General features: G+C 40.2%; 1 protein-coding gene across 7 annotated transcripts; it reads left to right on the forward strand.

Moving 5' to 3' along the window:
- Positions 1-2,942: 2,942 nt before the first annotated feature.
- LY96 (lymphocyte antigen 96) lies at positions 2,943-23,813 on the forward strand. 7 transcript variants are annotated; one of them, XM_039525504.1, is made up of 5 exons: positions 2,943-3,118; positions 5,540-5,626; positions 6,968-7,096; positions 9,109-9,161; positions 23,568-23,812. In XM_039525504.1, exons 1-5 carry the CDS (start codon positions 3,010-3,012, stop codon positions 23,727-23,729), a joined length of 540 nt encoding a protein of 179 aa, XP_039381438.1. In that variant the 5' UTR covers positions 2,943-3,009; the 3' UTR covers positions 23,730-23,812. The 7 variants fall into 7 exon arrangements, with proteins under 7 accessions (XP_039381438.1, XP_039381442.1, XP_039381443.1 ...); XM_039525508.1 differs by having other exon boundaries at positions 23,671-23,812; XM_039525509.1 differs by having other exon boundaries at positions 23,221-23,699.
- The last annotated feature ends 202 nt before the right edge of the window (positions 23,814-24,015 follow it).

The following is a 24,015-nucleotide window of genomic DNA, read 5'->3' on the forward strand; positions in this document are numbered from 1 at the left end:
TTTTAAACTTGAAAGCCATGTGTACAAACTTAATTTCAATCTTGAACAGGGGTGTGCACAGGAATAAACATTTGATGGCTTTTGGAGGGGCATGTTCTGTGCTCCTGCTGCGGCCCCGGGGCCAGAGGATCTGTCAGCTCCCCCTGGGGCCAGAGAAGCTCACTCTCCCCATGGGGCCAGCGGAGCAAGCTCTCCCTGCTGCAGCCCTGGAGCTGGAGGAGTTCTGTGCCCCCACCGATTATTGAGGGAGCTCGTGTCCCTTCTTGCCACCCTCTTGTGCATGCCCCGATCTTAAACATCATCAATCCAGAGTAACTCTAGTGCTCTTCATATACTTTTGAAAATATTTTAGAGCAAGCTGTTGTTTCTTACTTGAAATTTGTAATCTCCTTTAGAAATTCATATACTTCACTAACAATCAATTAGTTGGTAGTATCTCATATTTTTATTGAAGTCCCCACTGTGCCTACCAAGTGTTGTGGGCATCTAATGGATTCTATCACTCACTTACCACTTTGGGGTCACCATGAAAGTTGTTTTCCAACCCCCTTGGATTCCAGGTATCATGCCTTGTGAAACACAACCTCTGAAAATCAAGCCTTTAATCTCGCTGTGCTTGTTCTCCATATATAATATGGGTAAAATACGCCTCTATATTACACATGCATTGTGAGAGATTCATACTTGTATTAATACATTAATACTTGCGAGGCACTCAGATACTATGGTGGTGGGGGTCAGATTAAATTACCAAAAGTTTCTTTTATTGTATGTAATCTTTTAATTGATTTCTTATGTGCAGAACAATGCAAATAATAATTACATATATGCATTTACACTGTAGAAATCACTGTTGCTTAGTGATAAGTACAATTTATGATCTATGAAGTGCATGCAGAAATATTTAAGAATCAGGAAGGTTAATTGTGATGAAATAGTAATATCATTAATACAAGGTTCCAGGATAAATATATTTGGAAGAAATTTGTACATATAGTTTCAGTCGGACAATAGTTGTCCGCTCATAAAGGTGGTGATAAGCTTTGATAACCATGTAAATAGCTGAGAACTGAATTAGTCCTGATTTTATTGAGTGAGTGTTGATCCAGTCTAGTCTTCAGAATTGAGGTAATTGGCGTAAGTGAAATATGTTGCATAAAATTTTTGTCTTGTCCTTGTAGATAGAAAGTAAGGTTAAGAGAAATATAATACTCAAGGTACTTGAAAATTTTGGACTACTGGTTTCAAACTAGTCTTAAATCTGGAATGTAGGCTATGATTTTCAAAATTCTAGCATAAAGTTAGGCTCCTAAATTATTCTTAAGCTCCCAAATAAGTGATCTGATTTTCAAAAATACTAAGCTTCTTCTGAACTTGATGAGAGCTGTTGGATGCTCAGACCACTGGAAAATCAAGCCACTTATTTAGAAGCCTAGAATAGATTTAGAAGCCTAACGTTAGGATTCTATTTTTAAAAATCTTGACCTTAAGCTCTTTACTAAATCTGGCAGAAATAAAAAGTGCAAAAATTAATGAGATTATAGAAATATTGTAGACATCTGTTTAGCAAATAGTCATTAGAATGCAGTCGGATAAGACAGTAAAAGAATCACCTAGCTTCTCAGGTCTCAGAGCCATCTCTCTTTTGAAGACAATAGACATTGGCCTCACACGATTGAGTGTGCTCCATCCTTGGTGACTTGGGTGTTGTCTAGTGGGCTTATTAATGCTCATCTGCATCATATTCCAAATCTCATTTGTAAGCGCCAACAATGTGCTTATCATTAAGGAAGACATGAAATAAGGAAAATCTCTGCCCCAAAGAACTTCTAGTATATTGTAAGAGAGAGAAGGCCCAACACAGTGAGAAACACAGAAGAGGGAATAATGTAGAGGTGAGGAGTTTTATTTTCATTTATTTTTTAAATGTTGGTTAACTACTTGTGGGCACTGCATCGGGGCCCCATGTTTGATGGTCGAGGGGGTCTTTCTTATAAAAATAGCTAGGTCAGTCTCATGCCTCTTATTGATTGTACCATGCATGACATCCTTCTCCTACCCACTCTAATTCCCAGTTATTCAGTACTTGTGCCTGGTGTTCTTTTGCAAAGTGCATTCTTCAGGCAAGAGTACAGGAACAGTAATGATAAATACAAAGAGAGACATCAAAAGAGAACGGGGGGCGGGGAAGGCTAAGAGAATAGCCATGTGTAGAAAACATGCTGCTAAATGATATCAATTTCATGTGCCTGTAGGCTTTGTCTTCACTAAATTGAATTGTGTTAAACATGATTGTGATAAGTTAGCTGACATGGTCATCTTCTGCATCATGTCAGCTAGTCATGGTCAAGCCTTGTCCCAGCTAGGTTTCACATTGTCATCTAATTAAATTCCTTGGAATTTTATTACAAATACTAAGATTTCCTATTGATGGTAAGCTGTGTGTGAAATATGTTCTTGGGAAATCTTTGGCTAATGTAGCTCAATAAGAAAGTGAACTTTTTAAAATCAGTTGAATAAAGATTTTTCTAAATTTCTAAATTACACAGCAAAGCTCTCCTCCATGGTAATTATGCTTTGAAATGCTACTTCTGATAAATCAACTACACTTCCTTTTACGTAATTGTGGTAATCATTTATTTAGATTTTTTCAACTTCCCTATTTGGTGTAAAATATTTTCTCTTTCATTATTCGTTTGTGGCTTAAAACCACATTGCTAATACAATCTAAAATGTGATCACCTTGGAAAAAAAAATAATTTCCCCTTCTTCCCATAACTTTATTACAAAAATAGCTGGCATAAATTCAGTAAAATATCAAGTTAAGCGTACAGAGAATTTGAGGAAATGTAACCAAAAAAACCCCCAACCCCCCCGCACCCAGCAATCATGTGGCTCATGATGACTAAGTCTAACTTTGTTCCTCTTTCCTGAAAACAAAGTGTTCAAGTAAAATATTCACCCAGATAGTACCCCCTTTATTTTCAAAAGGCTTGAAGATATGTAAGCATGTTTCAGCTTGTTTTTTTCATTCTATTTACTTCTGGATTCACTGAATCACAAGGAAAAAAAGTGCTTTGCAGCTCCTCAGATGTAGAAATATCGTATTCCTTTTGTGGTAAGTAAGTATTTTATTTTCAGTTGTGTCTGCACAAGAATGGATATCCTCTCAGCAAACACTTGTCTTCCTTTCTCTTGTATTTGCTTCTTTGAGGAGTCCAGAAAGATAAAGAAATGACTCACTAGAGATTTAAGAATAATTTTGCTCTTTTTTGGTAGCTTGGATGGTATATTTTTTATAGTATTCTGCAATTTCTGTATGATAGCAATTACACTGTGCATTCATAGATCTTACCAGTGCATGTTGGGAAAGGTGTGGGATGGAAGAGTAGTTAGCTTCTGATCAGGACAGTCATGTGTGTTGGTGACTTTGGGAAAACTTAAAAGATAAATTTAAATGTGCTTCTCTAGTGCTGTGGTTAATCAAGTTGGACAAGAAATGCAATAAATTTACTGTGACAGATTTTCTTAGAACTTGAAGTTTAGCTGAATGGAAAGTAGGAACACTTCATGTGAGTTTCTATTGGCCCTGGAAACTGGTGAAACTGTGGGACAGCTAACTCAGTACAAGTTGAAAAAGAAGTGTGTGTGTGTGTGTGGGGGGGGCAGTTTTCCACTTTGCTCTCAATTGTTCCTCCTCTGTTGCCCCTACTCCTTTGCTGTGGTACATAGGCTCTAATTTAGGCCATGATCTGGCACCGAGTCCCCCAAAAGGAACCCCACTGATGTCAACAGAACTCTGTGGGCAGAAGAGTCTGCCCACATGGTGCTTGGTGTAGGATCAGGGCCTTAGACTGTACATTCCACAGGGCAGGTGTCATGTCTTGTACAGTTCCATACACATCACTCATGTTGTGTTATTAGTAAGAATGAGCTATAACCTAAGACAGAGAGAGAATATTTGCTGTTACAGCTGCTTTGCATTTATGTTCTTTTTGTTAAAATGTTAAAATGTTAAATACCTATGCATAAACTTTAGGCTCCCTGACAATACAATTTACAATCACTTAGGAATATCAGCCAGCGCGGAGTACAGTAAGAACAGTTAGCATAGCAACCAGTAAATACAACAGTACATTATATCCCAACCTATTCCATATCCTTAGCACTCCCCAGATACTCCATCAGATTACAGTAACGCCTCGCTTAACGCTGTAATTATGTTCCTGAAAAATGCGACTTTAAGCGAAATGATGTTAAGCGAATCCAATTTCCCCATAAGAATTAATGTAAATGGGGGGCATTTAGGTTCCAGGGAAAAAATTTTCACCAGACAAAAAACTATATATTATATAGATATACACACAGTATACGTTTTAAACAATCAATTTAATACGATTCACAGCTATGATGATTATGAAGCTTGGTTGAGGTGGTGAAGTTAGAGGCTGGAAAAGGGAGAGATATTTCCCAGGAAATGCCTTACTGCTAAATGTTGAACTAGCACTCGGCTGAGCCCCCAAGGGTTAACACATTGTTGTTAATGTAGCCTCTCACACAAGGCAGCATGAACACGAGGGGGGTGGGGAGACAGCATAGCAGACAGAGACAGACGCACACCTTGTGTGTGGGAAAGAGAGAGAAATGCACACTGCCCCTTTAAGTAAGCTGACCCACTCTTTAGTGAACTTAGGGGAGTGGGGAGCTGATGGGGGGCTGCCAGTCCACCCTGGTTCCAAGCCTCCACCAGCTAGCTGCAACGAGCTGCTCTTCCTGCAAGCAGTGGACAAAGCAGGCAGCTGCCAAATGACGTTAGAAGGGAACACTGCACAACTTTAAATGAGCACGATCCCTATTTGATCAGCAACGTAACAACAAAAAAATGTTATTCGGGATGACTTTAAGTGAGGAGTTACTGTATGTTTTCATCATGGATAAAATAGTACATCATGTCCTGCAAAGACAGTACAAGTAAACTAACCTGACATGATTTCTGTCATTAAAACAAAAGTATTGAACTGGATTCCCTCTAGAGGTGGGGTGGAGATGGAGGTCGGTTGATGACTTCTTATAAAAATGTGAAATAATAGGCTTTCCAACACTGAACAGGTAGTGCATTTTGTACTGTATCCTGTATTTTACACCAACTGCATCTTGTAGAATGTACAAACCATGATACAGTATAATCTACTAAGGTTCCAGTACATTGGAAGCCATGCTAGTGACAACCAAGTTTAAGCACTGTTCTTGCTAGCAAGCTTCCAGTGTGGATGGGGATATTGTTGTCTGACAATCATGTTAATAGCCTCCCTTCAATGATAGTGTGGAAAATGCATGTCTTCAAAACATACATAAATATAGCAGCGTGTGTTTGTAACAAATATCCTCAACCCAATCAATCTACTTTTCTTAATACTTAATTTCAAAGTGGAATGATGTTATTTCTGCCTGTAAGAAGGCATCTAGAAGGATCATTTACAAACATTTTTTGATGGAGAGTGCTATTCATGCTGACTTTATTACATATTTTTTTATTTAGATTCTATGGACGATGCTTTCTTCCTTAGTATCGTACCTTGTTCCTTTAGTGAAAGTCGTTGGAAAGTTACTCTTTTATCGATTCCAAGTAAGTCACTTTTTGTTATTTCCATCAAATTTGGGGGATTAAATTCTGTATTTGCAGGAGGATACGTCACTTCTATCTCTAAACCTCTATCCTAAATGAGAAGGCTATTTAGGGAAAATTTTTCATTATTAAACATGAAAAGATAAATCGTGATGATATACAAAGAACCTGATTTTCTAACACATTTATGTAAAGATGTATGCACTAAAATGTGACTCACTTGTGCATGCAATTACCATAATTTTACACACTAATAAAGTAGTTGTGTGTGCAAACAACTGTCCATTTGCTCATGCAGTTACTCAACCATTCATGACTATTGCGCATAAATTAGGCACATAATTGCTCACATACAATTTAGAAAACAATTTAGAAAACTGGGCTCAAAATATATTTCTGCATTAAATGCCAAACTCAAATCAATCTTCGCTATGGTGCCTTAATAATATGAAAAACATTACAAATGCACAACAAAGTTTGGTCCTTAGAACTTACACTTCATAACCGAATAAGTTGGAGTGGCTGTTTATAGGGAAAGAAGAGACTTTTGGCAGATGCTATATGTGCTAGGAGGAGAGTGGAAGTGCCAGGAGAGTGCCTGTTCCTATGTGTCTGAGATTTTCATCATTCTACCCAAGTCCCTGTCTAAACTAGAAAAATAGATTGCATTTAAAAATGTGTTAGCTAACACATTTAACTCACAATTTTGAATGCTAGTGTGGATAGGATTTAACACCTTTAAAAATTTGTTAGCTCATTGTCGTCTACTCAAGGTTCTTCATAGCATGATTCAGAGTCACCCAGCAGTCCCCTCATAGGGGATATGTGATCTTGGTGGATCTCTTTGAAGGCAGAGCCCCAATGTAGCAATGTAATTAAGCAAGTGTCTAATTTTAATCAGCTGTAAAGATTGTTAACTTCAGTGGAACAACTTGGGTGCATATGTCTAAGCGCTGGAAATGGTTAAAAACTTTCCATATTTCTTTTGGATGGAAAATGGCTTTTCAGTTATAACAGATTTCTTTCAGTGGAAACTCCAATTTTCATTTAATATTTTTTTTGTCCAAAAACTTGAAAATTTGCCATTTTAAACTAATTTTTTTCCATTTTTTTTGTTTTCCGACAACACTCTCCAAAAAATCTTAATTTTTTTTTGTGGGGAGTAAAGAATAATTTTCCAACCAGTAGCCACGTACATAAACATCTTGCTAAGTTGCAGCCTATATGAGTACTAAGCTTAATATTCTAGTCACCATTAGTGAGCATGATTCTCACCTCATATAGGGAGTGAATGTGTTTTGTGGAGATTTCATCAGTTTATATTTTGCTTATTTTTAATAGGGAATGATATAATCTTTTTGGAGGGCAGCGTGAATGTATGGTATGATGCTGAAAATATATCAGCATGGAAAAAAGTTATTTGCAGTGGATTTGATGATGACTATTCATTTTGTGGAACTCTGAAGGGAGGTAAGCATAAACTTGAGAGTTCTTCTTTGAAAAACAGGGAACGGAACCCTGCTAGCTACAATCCTGTTTAAACACTGTTGTTGCTAGCAGCAGGGCCGCCGAGAGCGGGTTCAGGTCCCAGTGAACATTTTTTTTCGGATCCCCCAGCAAGGGCGGATCGGCTAAACAGGGCTGATGAAGCTAGGGAAGCCGGGCTCCGGGCCCCCTTCTGGACTGCCGGGCCCCGGTAATTTGTACCAGCTTCCCCTCCTCTTGTCGGCCCTGGCTAGCAGGTTCATTAGAAAACTGTTTAACTGATCAGCATGGACAGGGATATTTCTGTGTCTGTGAATAGTTCTAGATGATGATATAAAAGCATGCTAACCACAGCCAGGTTTTGCGGGTCCCCTAATTTGGGGGACCTAGAAAAGTAAAGGAGAATTTCTGTCCAGCCTGCCATTGATAGCGCTAGAGACACCACAAATTTCATACCAGCTGGTTGCCTCTAGCTGAGCCAATGCAACTGCTGAGCAGCCGAAGGGGGCAGCTCAATATCAGTAAAGGCAGCATGATTCAGTAGGCTAAGCAAGGGACTGAGGGCAACTGGCAAGGGATTAATCCTAGCTATAGCACAGACTCTTTTTGGCATTGTTCAAGTCATGCAGGCCAAAGCTTCCAAACTTGAGAACCTAAATTTAGGCAACTAAATCCAGAGGAACGAAGAGTCTGTAGTTCTTTCTCATGTCAATGGGAGCTGCATTTGCTCAGCACCTCTGAATATATACATATGCACCTAAATTGATATTCAGAGGTGCTAAGCAAATATATATATTTGCGTGTGTATATATATATACACAAGCACACCATGGTTAAAACTTTTGGCTTTAACCTTCCTGGGCTTCAGTTTCTACATCTGTCAAATGGGGATACTATTGTTTACCTGCCTCACAAAGAATAAATTACATTGTTAACATTTTTAAAATGTCAGGCAAGTCTCAAACTTTGCCAGAACGCACATGCAGACCTAACAGTCCCTACGAACTATAACAGCCCCTAGAACCCCAATCTATTTGGACAATTGTCCCTTGTAAACTTCTCTAAATGTTGGTAGCACTACAAAGACCTCAGCACAAGTAGCAGGGCTCCACATCTTCTGTTGGGGGGAACGATGTGACCTAAAGATACCTCATCACACCACACAAACATACACAATTACATGTATTATGGTTAGGGTAATACCAACAATATGCTAGGTACTATCCAAACATATAACATGAGTCATGATGCAGTCTTAGACTCAAAGAACTCAACATACAAGAGTACAAGCAATGAAGGATGAGGTATAAATCATGCAATCAATATTTGCCTTTTAAAAAAAATGAATATCTGCTACTCCCAACGGATCCTCAACCTATTATTTCAGGCTAATCTTTTGAAGGCATCATGGTAGGAGTAGGTTTGGTGGAGGTGAGGGTGGTGGCTTTATGGTTTAATTCAGTTTACCAAGGGGCAGGTGTGACAGAATGTGCAAAGATGGTTGTGGGAGAGGCAGATAAATGTGTTGAAATGGCATCATTGGCAGAGTAAAGGGAGCTGGTGATGAAGATGACAGAGAAAAGTAGATTAGTAGAGGGGTCAGAGTTATATAGTGTCAATTAAGTTTTGAATGCATACACTAATGATCTCCAGACCACTGACACAAGCCAGACAAATTTTGCAGTTGCATTCTGTACTTTAACTGGCGTGGTTTACTTTAAAAGCAGCAAAGAGTCCTGTGGTACCTTATAGACTAACAGATGTATTGGAACATGAGCTTTCGTGGGTGAATACCCACTTCGTCGGTATGCATGGGTATTCACCCACGAAAGCTCATGCTCCAATACATCTGTTAGTCTATAAGGTACCGCAGGACTCTTTGCTGCTTTTACAGATCCAGACTAACACGGCTACCCCTCTGATCCATGGTTTACTTTATCATTGTTAAGGACCAAGAATAAATAACCACTTCTTTTATAACTGTCCCTATTTTTCAGAGACGCTCAATACGACATTTGAAATTGGCGGTTTAAAGATGAAATTGCCAAAGGTACTCTCCAAAGTATATATACTATATGTAATATATATGTTAAAGATTACAAAAATTTGCAAAATAGCTTGCTTACATGTATACTTCCCCTGAAAATAGTATTGCACCAAAACTGTACAGAACAACTTCCTTATTCAATTTTTGTTTTTTTCCTACCTCAGGAATGACTGTACTTGAGTGGTAGGTGAACTCAAGTTGTCCCTCTATATATAGCTCTCTGAAAACTTCATTTTAAGAAATAAAATTAGTACAGGTGATATAACAAGTCTAATGCAAGCAAACAAACAAATCATTCTTAACATATTGGAAGGATAAGTGATATTGTGTAAATAAGAAAACAAACTGCCACTATATCACATTAGAACATAAGAACGGCCATTCTGGGTCAGATCAAAGGTCCATCTAGCCCCAGTATCCTGTCTTCCAACAGTGGCCAATATGTTCCCTATTAACATTTGGTGGTTTATATTAAGTAGGTACCATTCCACCTGTTTCCTTGCCTTCCATCTATAACCATCTCATTCCATCTTTCAGGTTCTCTCCTCTCCTCCCTTACTGCCCGCAGAAATAACGTGCTCTTCCTTGTTCTCTAGATGGCCTCCAAACATGCACACTCCTATTCTTCTCACTTCAGATATTCTCTCTCTTTTCCTCTTCTCCCTATTTCCAGGTCACTTTTCCATGTCTCTTTTTCTCCTCTTCCCCATTTCCAAGGTCCCCTTTGTCACAGAGAGGCAGCGCAGAAGTCCTGGTGACAATACAGTGACCCGCCTACAATACCTTTGTGACCTCCTTTTTGATCAGGACCTCCAGTTTGAGAAATACCAGGTCTTAAGGGCTTTACAGGTTTACATTTTGTCATTTTAAAATACATATTTATGGTTTCTTAGAACACCATGAAATTTAAGATTTAAATACCTGAAACCATGAAATTCAAGATTTTTAAAATGCTGTGACCATGAAATTTACAAAAATGGATGGTGAATTTGATCTGACCCTAGTTGTTGTGGATCCATTCTTAAGTGACTTAGCCAGCATCACACACAAACTCTGGCAGATGCGGAGAGAAAACTGAGTTCTCCAGTGCAGCACTGAACTGCCTTAACTACAAAACCACCTTTTCTCTTCCAACAGTCCCCTTCCTCATTCACACCTTCCAATTTTTGCACTACATAAGGCAGGCATCCTACAGACAATAGTCTCCTTTACTCACAGACCTGCTCCACCATCAGAGCAGGCCCACCAGTGACCGCATGAGACCAGGATCCTGTGCAAAAAATAATATGTGATCATGTAATTAAAGGCTGCATCATAATGCATATGCACAAAAAGACAATTCACAGGTAATCTTAATTCTTCATTTCCTAACATCTGAGTGCTTGATGTTGCAACCTTAATAAAGTTCTTTTAACACAGTGTTTTTTAATGTAATTTCCCAAGTTTTTAAAAAAGTTAACTGAAAAAACAGAAATCTCATCGTACTGACACCCACATTAGTCATCAGCAAGGTTGGAACCTTTAGATCCACCACACAGACCTCTGCCACTTGAGCAAATGAAGTAACCGATAGCAGTAGTAGGTTGCCATTCTCTGTGTGGACCAACACTAGAATGGATGAGACAGACACTTTGCCAGTGAGTTTCACAGCTTTTTGCTGGCAGCAGTGGAGTTTTGAGACTCAAGAATTGGTTTCCATTCCAGGGTCTGGAGGGGAGTGTGTTTTGATGGTTGCATATCTTTCTGTCTCTGTTTTCACCCAAACCTGACTCCTTCTGCCATTGTTAACTCCAGCCTATCCTGTCTCTCCCCTCCTTGGGCTCCTCATCCTAGTCTTCTCCCCCCAAGTTTCTGGGCCGAAAAGTGGCAACAAGATTATGTTTTTTTTTCTCTTTGTTTTAGGGAATATATACCCTTTTTTTAACGTTAGTCTCTGGTCCTTCTGAGAAGAACTTGCTCCTGTGTAGCAATGTCACCTTGTTAATAAAATAGGATGGTTAAGGAATTTCTGAATAAGATGATTGTTTCAATTCATCGAGGAACACAAGAACAGCTGCTGCCAGGAACTGGAATTTTATCACTGAAATAATAAACAGACTGATTTTGCATGGGTAAGAATGCAAAATGCACTTTACTGAATGCATAATTATAAGGAAGAGGGATAGTCTCATCCATTCATATACTTGCTATAATCAAATGGCCAGCTAATTTGTGCAAAATTTCTATGTGAAAACTAAGTACAAATACATACTGTTTAATCTACAGAATGACCCTGAAATGGTGTTGTAGTTACAACTGTATTTCAATTCTACCCCTTGTGTTATGCAGAATGTGTGCTGAGGCTTAGACCTGCTGTGGGGCCGTGTTTCAGTGAAAGAGACTGCTCACCCTGCACTAGCAGTGAGGTTCCATGCTAACTGGTGAAATTACTGAGAGCTGGGTTAAGTGATGGGACATGGCAAAGGTTGCAGTAGAGAGACAGGTGGTTGCAGAGAAAGTGACAGCACAGCAGCCAATGGCAGCGGAGTGAAGGATGGCACAGCAGTGGTAGTGGGCAGCAATGAAGAGTGAATAGCAGTGGTGGATTAGCCACTAGGCTAATGGGGTCCGAGCCCAGGGGCCCTGCCAATTGGAGGGGCCCCTGCAAAAATGTGCACCCCTGACCTGCTCCGCCTGGCCCTTCTACCAGGGAGTGGGGTCGGGACATGGAGCTTGCTCTTCTCCATCTCCTGGTCACTCCTGCCAGGGAGTGGGGTTGGGGCGTGGGGACTTGCCTTGTGCTCCCCGCCCATCTGGCGCTCCTGCTGGGGATCAGGGGAAGCCCCCACACCCTGACTCCACTTCCTGGCAGGAGTGCTGGGTGGGAGGAGCAGGTCAGGATGCAGGGCCACTCATTCTTCCGGGGGCCACCAAATGGCCGGGGCCCCTGTTGGCCTGGTGGCTAATCCACCACTGCATGTACTACTATATCTTTTGTGGTTAAGTTCCACAGGTCATCTTGCCTTCTGTATTTTCACAATAAATAGTTTAGGGCTAACTCCTGCAGATTGAAGTCAGACAAGATCACTACTGACTTTGATGGGAACTTTGCTGGAGTAAGGACTAGAGGATTTTGTCCAAGGATTTGGATTTCAGTTCACCTTAAAGTTGCTTAATGATTCTACCTCACATAGTGATCCTTAGGAAATTAACAGGAACATTGTCTCAAAATACAATATGATTTGGAAGTTTCCTCTCTGCACAGTCCGATACCAGGCTTTTGTTAGGGTAGATTCTCAGTCAGATGTTTCCTAATGAGTTAACGTTGGGGATTTTGATCAAATATTTTGTGGAACAATAGAAAATTCTGTGTTAAAGCAGTAAACTGATTAATAGCCACTAGGCTGTGCTGTATCTCACAGATTACTTTCAATCCCTTGCTGACTATTACATAAACTATCAGGAGATAGACGAGCAGAATTAAAGTTTTTACTTTTAGCTTACAGTGGGCGGTCAGTATTTCAAACTGGGTGCCAAAAAAATCATTTTGGCACAATTGTAACCACTCCATTTAGAAATTGGGCCCCAGTAAATTTTAGTTGGGAAATCTGAAACAAGTGTCACAAAGAATCATTAGACAGTGTAACAAACAGAGGTGAGGGACTGATTGAGGCAAGACGTCATAATTACTTCAGAGCTGTAATGATGAAGTATTTATGCTTGCATTAAATTCTGCAGACACTAACAGATGTGTACAAGCAGTTCTTATTTTAGGTCTGAATAGAGTTATTGGATATTAAAGTTGGTTTCCTTTGAATTTATTCTATAAACAAAAAAAAATGAGTCAGAAAATTTGGTAATTGATTTCTGCCTTATTATATTTGTTTATCTTCATTTTGAACTTTACAGTTTGCCCTTATGAATGTTTCTAGTGACGATCTGAAATCTAATACTAAAGTCACAAAAGTGTTCAGGAACCATTGTCACTGAAACTGTTTTGAGGATTATTTATTTTATCTCAAGGCAGTTTTGCTTATTCTCGGAATGTTTTCAGATACTAAAAAAATAATTTAGAATGAATATGTTCTGATCATTAATGTAGTACATATCCAAAAGTTGACAGAAGCTAATAAGTGATGGGAAATAAATAAAGATATTTACACATCCATTTTTTGTTAGCTTATGTGGTTAATACCTTGTAGATGTTGGAGCTTTGTAGTACAGATCTGTGGAAACACATACGAACATAAGAATGGCCATACTGGGTCAGACCAAAGGTATCCTGTCTACCGACAGTGACCAATATCAGGTGTCCCAGAAGGAGTGAACCTAACTGGTAATGATCAAGTGATCTCTCTCCTGCCATCCATCTCCACCCTCTGACAAACAGAGGCTAGGGACACCATTCCTTACCCCTCCTGGCTAATAGCCATTAATGGACTTAACCTCCATGAATTTATCTAGTTATCTTTTAACCCCTATTTTAGTCCTAGCCTTCATAACCTCCTCAGGCAAGGAGTTCCACAGGTTGACTGTGCGCTGTGTGAAGAAGAACTTCCTTTTATTTGTTTTAAACCTGCTGCCCATTAATTTCATTTGGTGACCCCTAGTTCTTATATTATAGGAACAAGTAAATAACTTTTCCTTATTCACTTTCTCCACACCATTCATGATTTTATAAACCTCTATCATATCCCCCCTTAGTCTCCTCTTTTCCAAGCTGAAAAGTCCTAGCTTCTTTAATCTCTCCTCATATGGGGTCCATTCCAAACCCCTAATCATTTTAGTTGCCCTTCTCTGAACCTTTTCTAATGCCAGTATATCTTTTTTGAGATGAGGAGACCACATCTGTACGCAGTATTCAAGATGTGGGGGTACCATGGATTTAAATAAGGGCAATAAGATATTCTCCGTCTTATTCTCTATCCCTTTTTGAATGAATAAGTTGAATAAGATTAGTCGTAGGACTGATCCTTGGGGAACACCACTAGTTACCCCTCTCCGTTCTGAAAATTTACCATGTATTCCTACCCTTTGTTCCCTGTCTTTTAACCAGTTCTCAATCCATGAAAGGATCTTCCCTCTTTCCCCAATACAACTTAATTTACATAAGAGCCTTTGTTGAGGCTCTTGTCAAAGGCTTGTCAAAGGCTTTCTGGAAATCTAAGTACATTATATTCACTGGATCCCCCTTGTCCACATGTTTGTTGACCCCTTCAAAGAACTATAATAGATTAGTAAAACATGATTTCACTTTACAGAAACCATGTTGACTTTTGCCCAACAATTTATGTTCTTCTATGTGTCTGACAATTTTATTCTTTACTATTGTTTCAACTAATTTGCCTGGTACTGATGTTAGACTTACTGGTCTGTAATTGCCGGGATCACCCCTAGAGCCCTTTTAAAATATTGACGTTACATTAGCTATCTTCCAGTCATTCGGTACAGAAGCCCATTTAAAGGACAGGTTTAGTTAATAGTTCCGCAATTTCACATTTGAGTTCTTTCAGAACTCTTGGGTGAATGCCATCTGGTCCCAGTGATTTGTTACTGTTAAGTTTATCAATTAATTCCAAAACCTCCTCTAGTGACACTTCAGTCTGTGACAATTCCTCAGATTTGTCACCTACAAAGGACGGCTCAGGTTTGGGAATCTCCCTAACATCCTCAGCCATGAAGACTGAAGCAAAGAATTCATTTAGTTTCTCTGCAATGACTTTATCATCTGTAAGTGCTCCTTTTGTATCTCGATCATCCAGGAGGTCTGTAGCTGAATGCTTATGATTATATATGCTAACAGACAGAATCCTCAATATATGCAGAATACTTGAGCCCCCAACTGGTAAATAAGACACATTGGAGACCTTTCTAAGAAATTTTCAAGGTATCTTAAGTATATGATCAAAAATTGCTAGCTATTGTATCACTGATGTCTACATAGATCCATGTCCTTATTTTTGTGTTTTATCGTTACACTATGGGCCAAATTCTGTCTTCAGTTGCACCTGAGTTACCCTGAAGTTATAAATGACATCCATATAGGGTTCATGGCATAAATGAGGGCAGAATTTGGTCCTGCATAACTTAGTGTATGTCTACATTACAACTGCTATAGTGGCACAGCTATGGTCTCGCAGCTGTGCTGCTGTCAACACCATACTGTTGATGTTTCCTACATCGACATAAAGGATTTTTCCATTGTTGTAGTTAATCCACCTCTCCAAGAATTTTTCCATTGACCTAACTTTGTCTGTACTAGGGGTTAGGTCAACCTAATTACAGCACTCAGGGTGCAAAATTTTAACAGTCCTGAATGACATAGCTAGGTTAATCAAATTTTTAAGTGTAGACCAGGCCTTCTACTATTTTGATACACTGTGGTCCAAATCATGCCCTTGCTCCTCTCTAGAGTGCTAGGATGCAGAGCTCATAGACTTGAAGGCCAGAAGGGATCATCATGATCATTTAGTCTGACTTCCTGTACATCCCAGGTCATAGAACTTCACCCCCACACTCTTGTAATAGGCCTGTAACTGCTATCTGAGTTACTGAAGTCTTCAAACCTTGATTTAAAGACTTCAAGTTACACAGACTCCACCATTTACTGTAGTTCAAAAGAGCCAGTAACCTGTGCCCCATGCTACAGAGAAAGGCAAAACCCACTCAGGGTTTCTGCCAGTCTGATGTGGGGGGAAATTCTTTCCTGCCCCCAGATATGGTGATCAGTTAAACCCTGAGCATGTGGACAAGACCCACCAGCCAGATACCTGCGAAAGAACTCTCTGTAGTAACTCAGAGCCCTCCCCCTCTAGTGTCCCATCTCCCGCCATTGAAGATATTTGCTAATAGCAGTTGCAGATGGGCCATATGCCATTGAGGGCAATCTCAACACAACTTCTCCTCCATAAACTTATCAACTTAGTTTTTTTACACCCACTGCTCCCCTTGGAATACTGTTCCAGAACTTCTCTCCTCTGATGGTTAGAAACCTCAGTCTAACTCCAAGCCTAAACTTGCCAGTTTATATCCATTTGTTCTTGTGCCAACGTTGGCCCTTAAATTAAATAGCTCCTCTCCCTCCCTGGTGTTTATCCTACTAATGTATTTATAGAGAGGAATCATATCTCCCTTCATCCTTTGTTTTGTTAGGATAAACAAGCCAGGTTCCTTAATTCTCCTTTTGTAAAGCAGGTTCTCCATTCCTCTGATGATGCAAATAGCCATTCTTTGCACCTGTTCTAGTTTGAATTCATCTTTCTTAAACCTGGGAGTCCAGAATTGCACACAGGATTCCAGATGAGGTCTCACCAGTGCCTTGAACAATGGTAATAACACCTTCCTACCTTTACTGGCAATAGCTTGCCTGATGCATCCTAGGATTACATTAGCCTTTTTCATGGCCATATCATATTGGCAGCTCATAGTCATCCTGTGATTGACCAATACACTCTGGTCTTTCTCCTCCTCTGTCACTTCCAACTGGTACATCCCCAGCCTATAGCAAAATTTCTTGTCATTAGTCTCTAAGTGCTTGACCTTGCACTATTAAATTTCACCCCATTTCTCTTACTCCAGTTCTCAAGATAATCAAAATCTTCTTGTATGATATTCCTGTCCTCCTCCGTATTGGCTATATCTCCCAACTTTGTGTCATCTGCAAATTTTATTGGCGCACTCCCACCTTTTTGTGCCAAAGTAATTAATGAAAATGCTAAATGAGATGGGTCCCAAGACTAAGCTCCTTGAGGAGCTCCACTAGTAACCTCCCTCCAGCCTGACAGGTCACCTTTCTGCATTACCTATTGTAGTCTCCCCTTTAACCAGTTCTTTACCCACCTTTTGATTCTCATATTAATCCCCATATTCTCCAATTTAACTAACAGTTTCCCCATGTGGAATTGTTGCAAATGCTTTACTGAAATCCAGGTAGACTAGATCTACTGCATTTCCTTTGTCTAGAAAATTGGTTATCTTCTCAAAGAAAGAGATCAAGTTGGTTTGGCATGATCTACCTTTTGTAAAACTGTTGTATATTATCCCAGTTAACATTTACCCCTATGTCCTTAACTACTCTCTCTTTCAAAATTTTTTCTAAGACTTTGCATACAACTGAGGTAAAATTAACTGGCCTGTAGTTTCCTGGATCACTTTTTTTCCTTTCTTAAATATAGGCACTACAGTTGCAATTCTCCAGTTATAGGGTATGACCCCCCAAGTTTATGGATTAATTAAAAATCCTTGCTATTGGGCTTGCAATTTATGCAATAGTTCCTTTAATATTCTGGGCTGGGGATTATCCATGCCCCCCAGTTTGGTCTCATTAGACCAGCGGTTTTAAAACTGTGGGTCAGGACTCCAAAGTGGGTCACAACCCCATTTTAATGGGGTCACCAGGGCTGGCTTAGACTTGCTGGGGCCCAGGACTGAAGCCCAAGCCCCACCGCCTGGGGCTGAAGCCTGAGGGCTTCAGTCTTGGGTGGTAGGGTTCAGGTTATTGGTTCCCTGCCTGGTGCTGATACCCTTGGGCTTCAGCTTTGGCTCCTGCACCTAGGGTGGTGGGGCCGAGGCAGGCTCAGGCTTTGGTCTCTCCTCCTGGGGTCATGTAGTAATTTTTGTTGTCAGAAGGGGGTCAAAATGCAATCAAATTTGAGAACCCCTGCATTAGACTATTTGAGTTTGGCTTCTGCCTTGGATGTGGTAATTTCTACTGCTGGAAGTGAGGAGTGGGGTCCTGAGAGATTCTGCCACAGCAGATGAAGAAAGAATGCTGAAGGGAGCATTCTTTAGTGTGCTTTTTACTGCTGGTGGTGCAAGGTGCAGCATGTGCTCACTGCATTGTCTGCTGCCAGATGTACCCCCTGTAAAGTGCCGTGGATACAACAGTGGGCCCTCTTTCACAGAGCTGGGGACTCTTAGGGCAGGTCTACAGTACAGGGTTAAGTCAACCTAAGTTACGCAACTCCAGCTACGTGAATAACATAGCTGGAGTCGATGTACCTTAGGTTGACTTATTGTGGTATCTACACTGTGTTGAGTCTATGGGAGAAACTTTCCTATCAACTTGCCTTATGCTTCTTGTTCCGGTGGAGTATTGGAGTCGATGGGAGAGCAATAGGTGGTAAATTTAGCAGATTTTCACTAGACCTGCTAATTGACCCCTTGTGGATCGATCACCACAGCGTTGAGCCATGGTAAGTGGAGACAAGCCCTTAGCAGCAACGTTCTGCCCAGCCTCTGCATGGGTGGCAAGAGGTGACCTGCCCCCTAACCTGCATGCACAAGACTAGACAGAATTTAGCTTGTTTGTTTATCTATATAAAAACTTAAAAATATAAGGTAAAATTTTGGGTTAAAAAAAAGGGCTCTGCATTGTAAAAAACAAACACAGACATATATTAATGTAATTCATTTTAAAAGGTAGAACACAAATGCTACAGAAGACGTATATGTCATATGTAACTTTAACACTAGCATTTTGGCTTTCTTAGAGTCAGTTGTTTAAATATTTCTGTTTGCTTTGTTTTCTCTTACAAAAAGTAGAGCTGTTGATGAATTGCAGTTAACTCATGTGATTAACTCAAAAAAATTAATCATGATTAATTGTACTGTTAAAAAATAGAATACAAATTGAAATTTATTAAATATTTTTGATGTTTTTCTACATTTTCAAATATATCTATTTCAATTACAACACAGAATACAAAATGTACAGTGCTCACTTTATATTATTTTTTATTACAAATATTTGCCCTGTAAAAATGATAAAATAAATAGTATTTTTCAATTCACCTCATACAAGTACTGTAGTGCAATCTCTTTATCATGAAAGTGCAACCTGCAAATGTATTTTTTTGTTACATACTGCACTCAAAAAAACAAAACAATGTAAAACTTTAGAGCCAAAAGTCCACTCAGTCCTACTTCTTGTTCAGCCAATTGCTAAGAGAAACAAATTTGTTTACATTTATGGGAAATAATGCTGCCCACTTCTTAATTACAGTGTCACCTGAAAGTGAGAACAGGCATCTGCATGGCACTGTTGTAGCTGGTGTTGCAAGATATTTACATGCCAGATGTGCTAAAGTTTCATATGCCTTTTCATACTTCGACCATCATTCCAGAGGACATGCTTCCATGCCGATGATGCTTGTTAAAAAAATAATGTGCTAATTAAATTTGTGATTGAACTGCTTGGGGGAGAATTGTATGTCTCCTGCTCTCTTTTACCCTCAATCTACTATATATTTCATGTTATAGCTGTCTTGGATGATGACCCAGCACACGTTCATTTTAAGAACACTTTCAATGCAAATTTGACAAAATGCAAAGAAGATACCAATGTGAAATTTCTAAAGATAGCTACAGCACTCGACCCAAGGTTTAAGAATCTGAAGTGCCTTCCAAAATCTGGAATGATGGTTGAAGCACCATATGGCATGTAAATATCTTGCGACGCTGGCTACAAAAGTGCCATGCAAATGCCTGTTTTCACTTTCAGGTGACATTGTAAACAAGAAGCAGGCAGCATTATCTTCTGCAAATGTAAGCAAACTTGTTTGTCTTAGCGATTGGCTGAACAAGAAGTAGGACTGAGTGGACTTGTAGGCTCTAAAGTTTTACATTATTTTATTTTTGAATGCGGGTTTTTTTGTTATATACAAATGTAGAATTAAGTTCAACTTCCATGATAAAGAGATTGCACTACAGTACTTGTATTAGGTGAATTGAAAAATACTATTTCTTTTGTTTTTTACGGTGCAAATATTTGTAATAAAAATAAATATAAAGTGAGCACTGTACACTTTGTATTCTGTTTTGTAACTGAAATCAATATATTTGAAAATTTAGAAAACATCCAAAATATTTAAATAAATTATATTCTATTGTTGTTAAATTGCGATTAATTTTTTTAATCGCCCGACAGCCCTAAAAAAAAGTTTTTCTCTATTAGATAGTGTAGGTCTGGCTTGACATGAGCCCTAACAGAAAATACTCTCAGAATCTCATCATTTAACTTACTCCCTTTTTAAGCTTTCTGGTCTTCAAAGCTCCACATTAGGGGCCCAATGGAAGTCTGTTCCAGTTAGGCTTAGGTGAACTTGTTCAGACCAACTACAAACCAATCTGAAGTCTTTCCTGTCCTTCAGCTTAGAGGTTCTGAAAACTTTGGTCAAGTTTTTTTTTCTTTTTCTTGTCCTCTTCATGTCCTGGCTTTTTTTTGGACCAGAAATTGAATTGTGCAAATTCTATGAAAAAAAGCTAAGGCAGGTGAGGTAATATCTTTTATTGGACTGACTTCTGTTGGGGAAAGATACAAGCTTTTGAGGTACCCAGGCCTGGGGAAGGAAATCAGAGTGTCTGAGCTAAATGCAAGTTGGGACAGATTAAGTATAAGGGGTAATGCATGTTGTAGGAAGCCTCTTGAAATAAACTGGGCAACTGAGGGTTAGATATTATGCAAAAGGCATTTGAAGTGTGCAATTAAGGGTTATCAGGCTGTGAGGTGTGTTACAAGTTGTTGTAATGAGCATAAAACCAGTGTCCCTATTGAGTCCATTTTTTTAGTGTTTAATAGAGTTATGAATTTAAGTTCCCAGGCTCATCTTTTGAAGGTGTTGTGCAGGTTGTATTTCAGGACAAGTACTGAGAGATTACATATAGAATGACTTTTTGTGAAAAGTTAGGGTGACCAGATAGCAAGTGTGAAAAATCAGGACGGGGTGGGCGGAATAGGTGCCTATATAAGAAAAAGCCCCAAATATCAGGACTGTCCGTGTAAAATTGGGCCATCTGATCACCCTAAAAGTGTTTGCCTCGGGGTGATATGGTGTTTGAGTCTTCTATCACTTCTGTATGTGAGTTCATTCAAGAGCATACTGATTGTCTCATTTCACCCACTAGTTGTTATTGGGGTATTTGATGCATTGAATGAGGTATACTATATGTTGTGATAAGCATGTGTAGGACCTGTGAATATTGAAAGGTGACTTGTGGGGGGCTAAGTTCCCTCTAAGCTGCACAGCTGTACAGGTGGGCAGATGCACTCTTCCCCTGGCTCGGCCTAGCCCAGCCCAACCCCGCCGAAGGTGCCATGGCTGGGGAGAGGTGCCCCTCGCCTGGCCCATCCCAGGCCCGCTGGAGCTGCCGCAGCTGAGGAGAGGCACAGGCGCCCCTTCCCCTGGCCCGACTGAGCCCGCCGGAGCTGCCATGGCCGGGGAGAGGCACCCCTCTCTCAGCCCAGCCCCGCTGGAGTTGCTGTGGCTGGGGAGAAGTGCCTCTTCCCCAGCCTCAGCCTGCTGGAGCTGCCGCGGCTGGGGACAGGTGCCTCTCCCTTGGCCTAGCCCAACCAGAGCTGCTGTGGCTGGGGGGAGGTGACTCTCACCAGTCCCCGAGCTGCTGCAGCGAGAGAGGGCTGAGTGGAGTCTTTTCTACCCACCACAGCCCTGAGGCAGCTTGCACACCAAACCTCTCATCCCTGGCCCCACCCCAGAGCCCTCACTCCCCCCAGCCAGAGCCCTCACATCCCCTCCCCCAGCTCTGAGCCCCCTCCCTCACCTCTCATCCCCGGCCCCATCCCAGAGCCTTCACCCCCAGCCAAACCTCGCACCCCAACTCTCTTCCCTAGCCATGAGCCCAGTCCCGTCTTTCCCTTTCCCCACCCATAGCCTGCACCCCTAGCCAGAGCCCTCACCCCTCCAAATCCCAACCCTCTGCCCCATTCCTGAGTCCCCTCCCTCACTCCAAACCCCTTAGCTCCACCCATGCCACACATCACCTCAGCTCCACCCATGCCACACATCACCTCCATATTGGTGCCCATTACAAAATTCATTTTGCACATGGATGTAAAAGTTAGAGGGAACACTGGTGGGGGGTATTTATCATGAAGCATTGGAGATATGTCTTCAGGTTTCACATCTGTTGTTCTGGTAGGGTCTGGTGTCACTTTGAGTAGGTCTGTCCTGGTCTGTGCAGAGTTTGCTTCTGATGGTGAGTTTGGAAAAATTGGGGGGTTGTTTGAAGCCCAGAAAGGGGGTTCTGGAAAGATTTTTTTCGGGATGTGGTCCCCATCAAATATGGGTTGAAATTGTTTGATAATACTCTATATGGGATCCAGTGTAAAAAACACTGTATAGAGTATATTTCTGGCACGAATGTAAACATTAAGAGCCCTAGATCCCATGAGACACTCTTTATTGCCAAGGGTTCTAGCATAGTTTTGCAGATCCCAAAGATTTGGTATAGAGAAGGTAAGGATACCTTTTTTGGGTGTTTATCTGAACAGAACCTCTAAATCCATCACAGATCTTTCTCTCTCATTACTATTGCTTTTTAAGCAGCTGTCAGGATTTACTGCAGATGGAAAAATAGCTTTCCTTCACCCCCTCACCCTCTGTTGCCAAATATGTAATTAGCTAAGAAGCAGTTCCTGTAAAATTGTTTTTCATTAAGCACATACATGCTTTGAAATGTGCATTAAGGTTCCATACCAATCCAGCAAAACACTTAAGCACATCAGTAACTTTAAACCTGTGTGTAGTCCTGTAGGCCACAATGGTGTACACGTGTGCTTAAATGGTGGATCAGGGCCTAACATACTTTGTGATACACAAACAAACAAAAAGCCTAACAATCATGACTGTCTTGATACAACACCATGTTTCCAGGGCTGGACTGGAAGGTACAAGCATCCTAAATACTCCAGTCATACTGCCCATTCAATTTACCACATCAAACACACACACACCTATATACATATTCACACACACACACACACACACACCACATTGAGTGGCTCAATCCTCCTCTTTCAATGACAATTACTTGTAATGTATATAGGTAACTGCAGGAGACTAATACTTAATTTCAGGAAAGATATTAGGGGCTCTATCCTAGGCTTTGTCTACACAAGAAAGGGTTTGCCAGTATAAATATACTGATATAGCTCTAGTAGCAAACTCTCCTAGTGGAGACAGCTTATATTGGCAAAAGAGTTGTTTTCCAGTATAGTTTATACCAGTTCCATGAATTAAATATGCTATTGTGACTGTCTAAACCTCTGTGTTCATCCCTTTTACAGGATTATGATAAATTTGGTACAAAGTATGCCTTGTGAGGTATCATTTGAAAACACATATTTTGCTGATCATTATTGTCCTGGTGAAATATGTGTGGCAACATTGTATGTAAGTGTATAAGATTCCTTTGTATGGTATTGCTCTGACATGCTCCAAGTCTGGAAAGCAGCCACAAACCAATTCCTCAGAGATAAAAGGCAAGCTGACACTTCAGCCTGGTGTCAACAAAATCAAATGGACCACCACCTGGTTAAGTGGCCACTCTTTGGCAGGGTCTAGGCGAAAAATCTACATCTTGACAAAGAAACAACTTGGGGTTCCTGTCCCATTTCTGTCTCCTGAACCCCAGATGGGGATGCTTCTTGAAGAAGAGAAAACTATAAGAAGGGAGAGCAAATGCCTCAAAGGATTTCTCTCTTTCTTTCTACCCATGGCATCCACTTTACCTGAAGAACAAAGGAAGCAGCATTGGACTGGGGGAAGAATCCTGACTGAAAGAATCAGCCAGTAAGACTGCTGAAGCATGTGATGAGAGACCTTTGCTTTGAATTCACTCTAAGTTGTTAAGTTAGGCATTTGTTACATTTTATTTTTATTTGTTTTGTAACCACTTCTGACTTTTATGCCTTATTACTTTTATACTCACTTAAAATCTATCTTTTGTAGTTAATAAACTTGTTTTATTGTTTTATCTAAACTAGTGTGTTTAAATTGAAGTGTTTGGGAAACTATTTGAAATAACAGGATTTGTGGATATCATTTTTTATTCATATAATGATGGATTTTATATGAGCTTA

This window comes from Mauremys reevesii, linkage group 2 (genome assembly GCF_016161935.1).
Source record: "Mauremys reevesii isolate NIE-2019 linkage group 2, ASM1616193v1, whole genome shotgun sequence".
In the NCBI taxonomy this organism is placed as follows: Eukaryota; Metazoa; Chordata; order Testudines; family Geoemydidae; genus Mauremys; species Mauremys reevesii.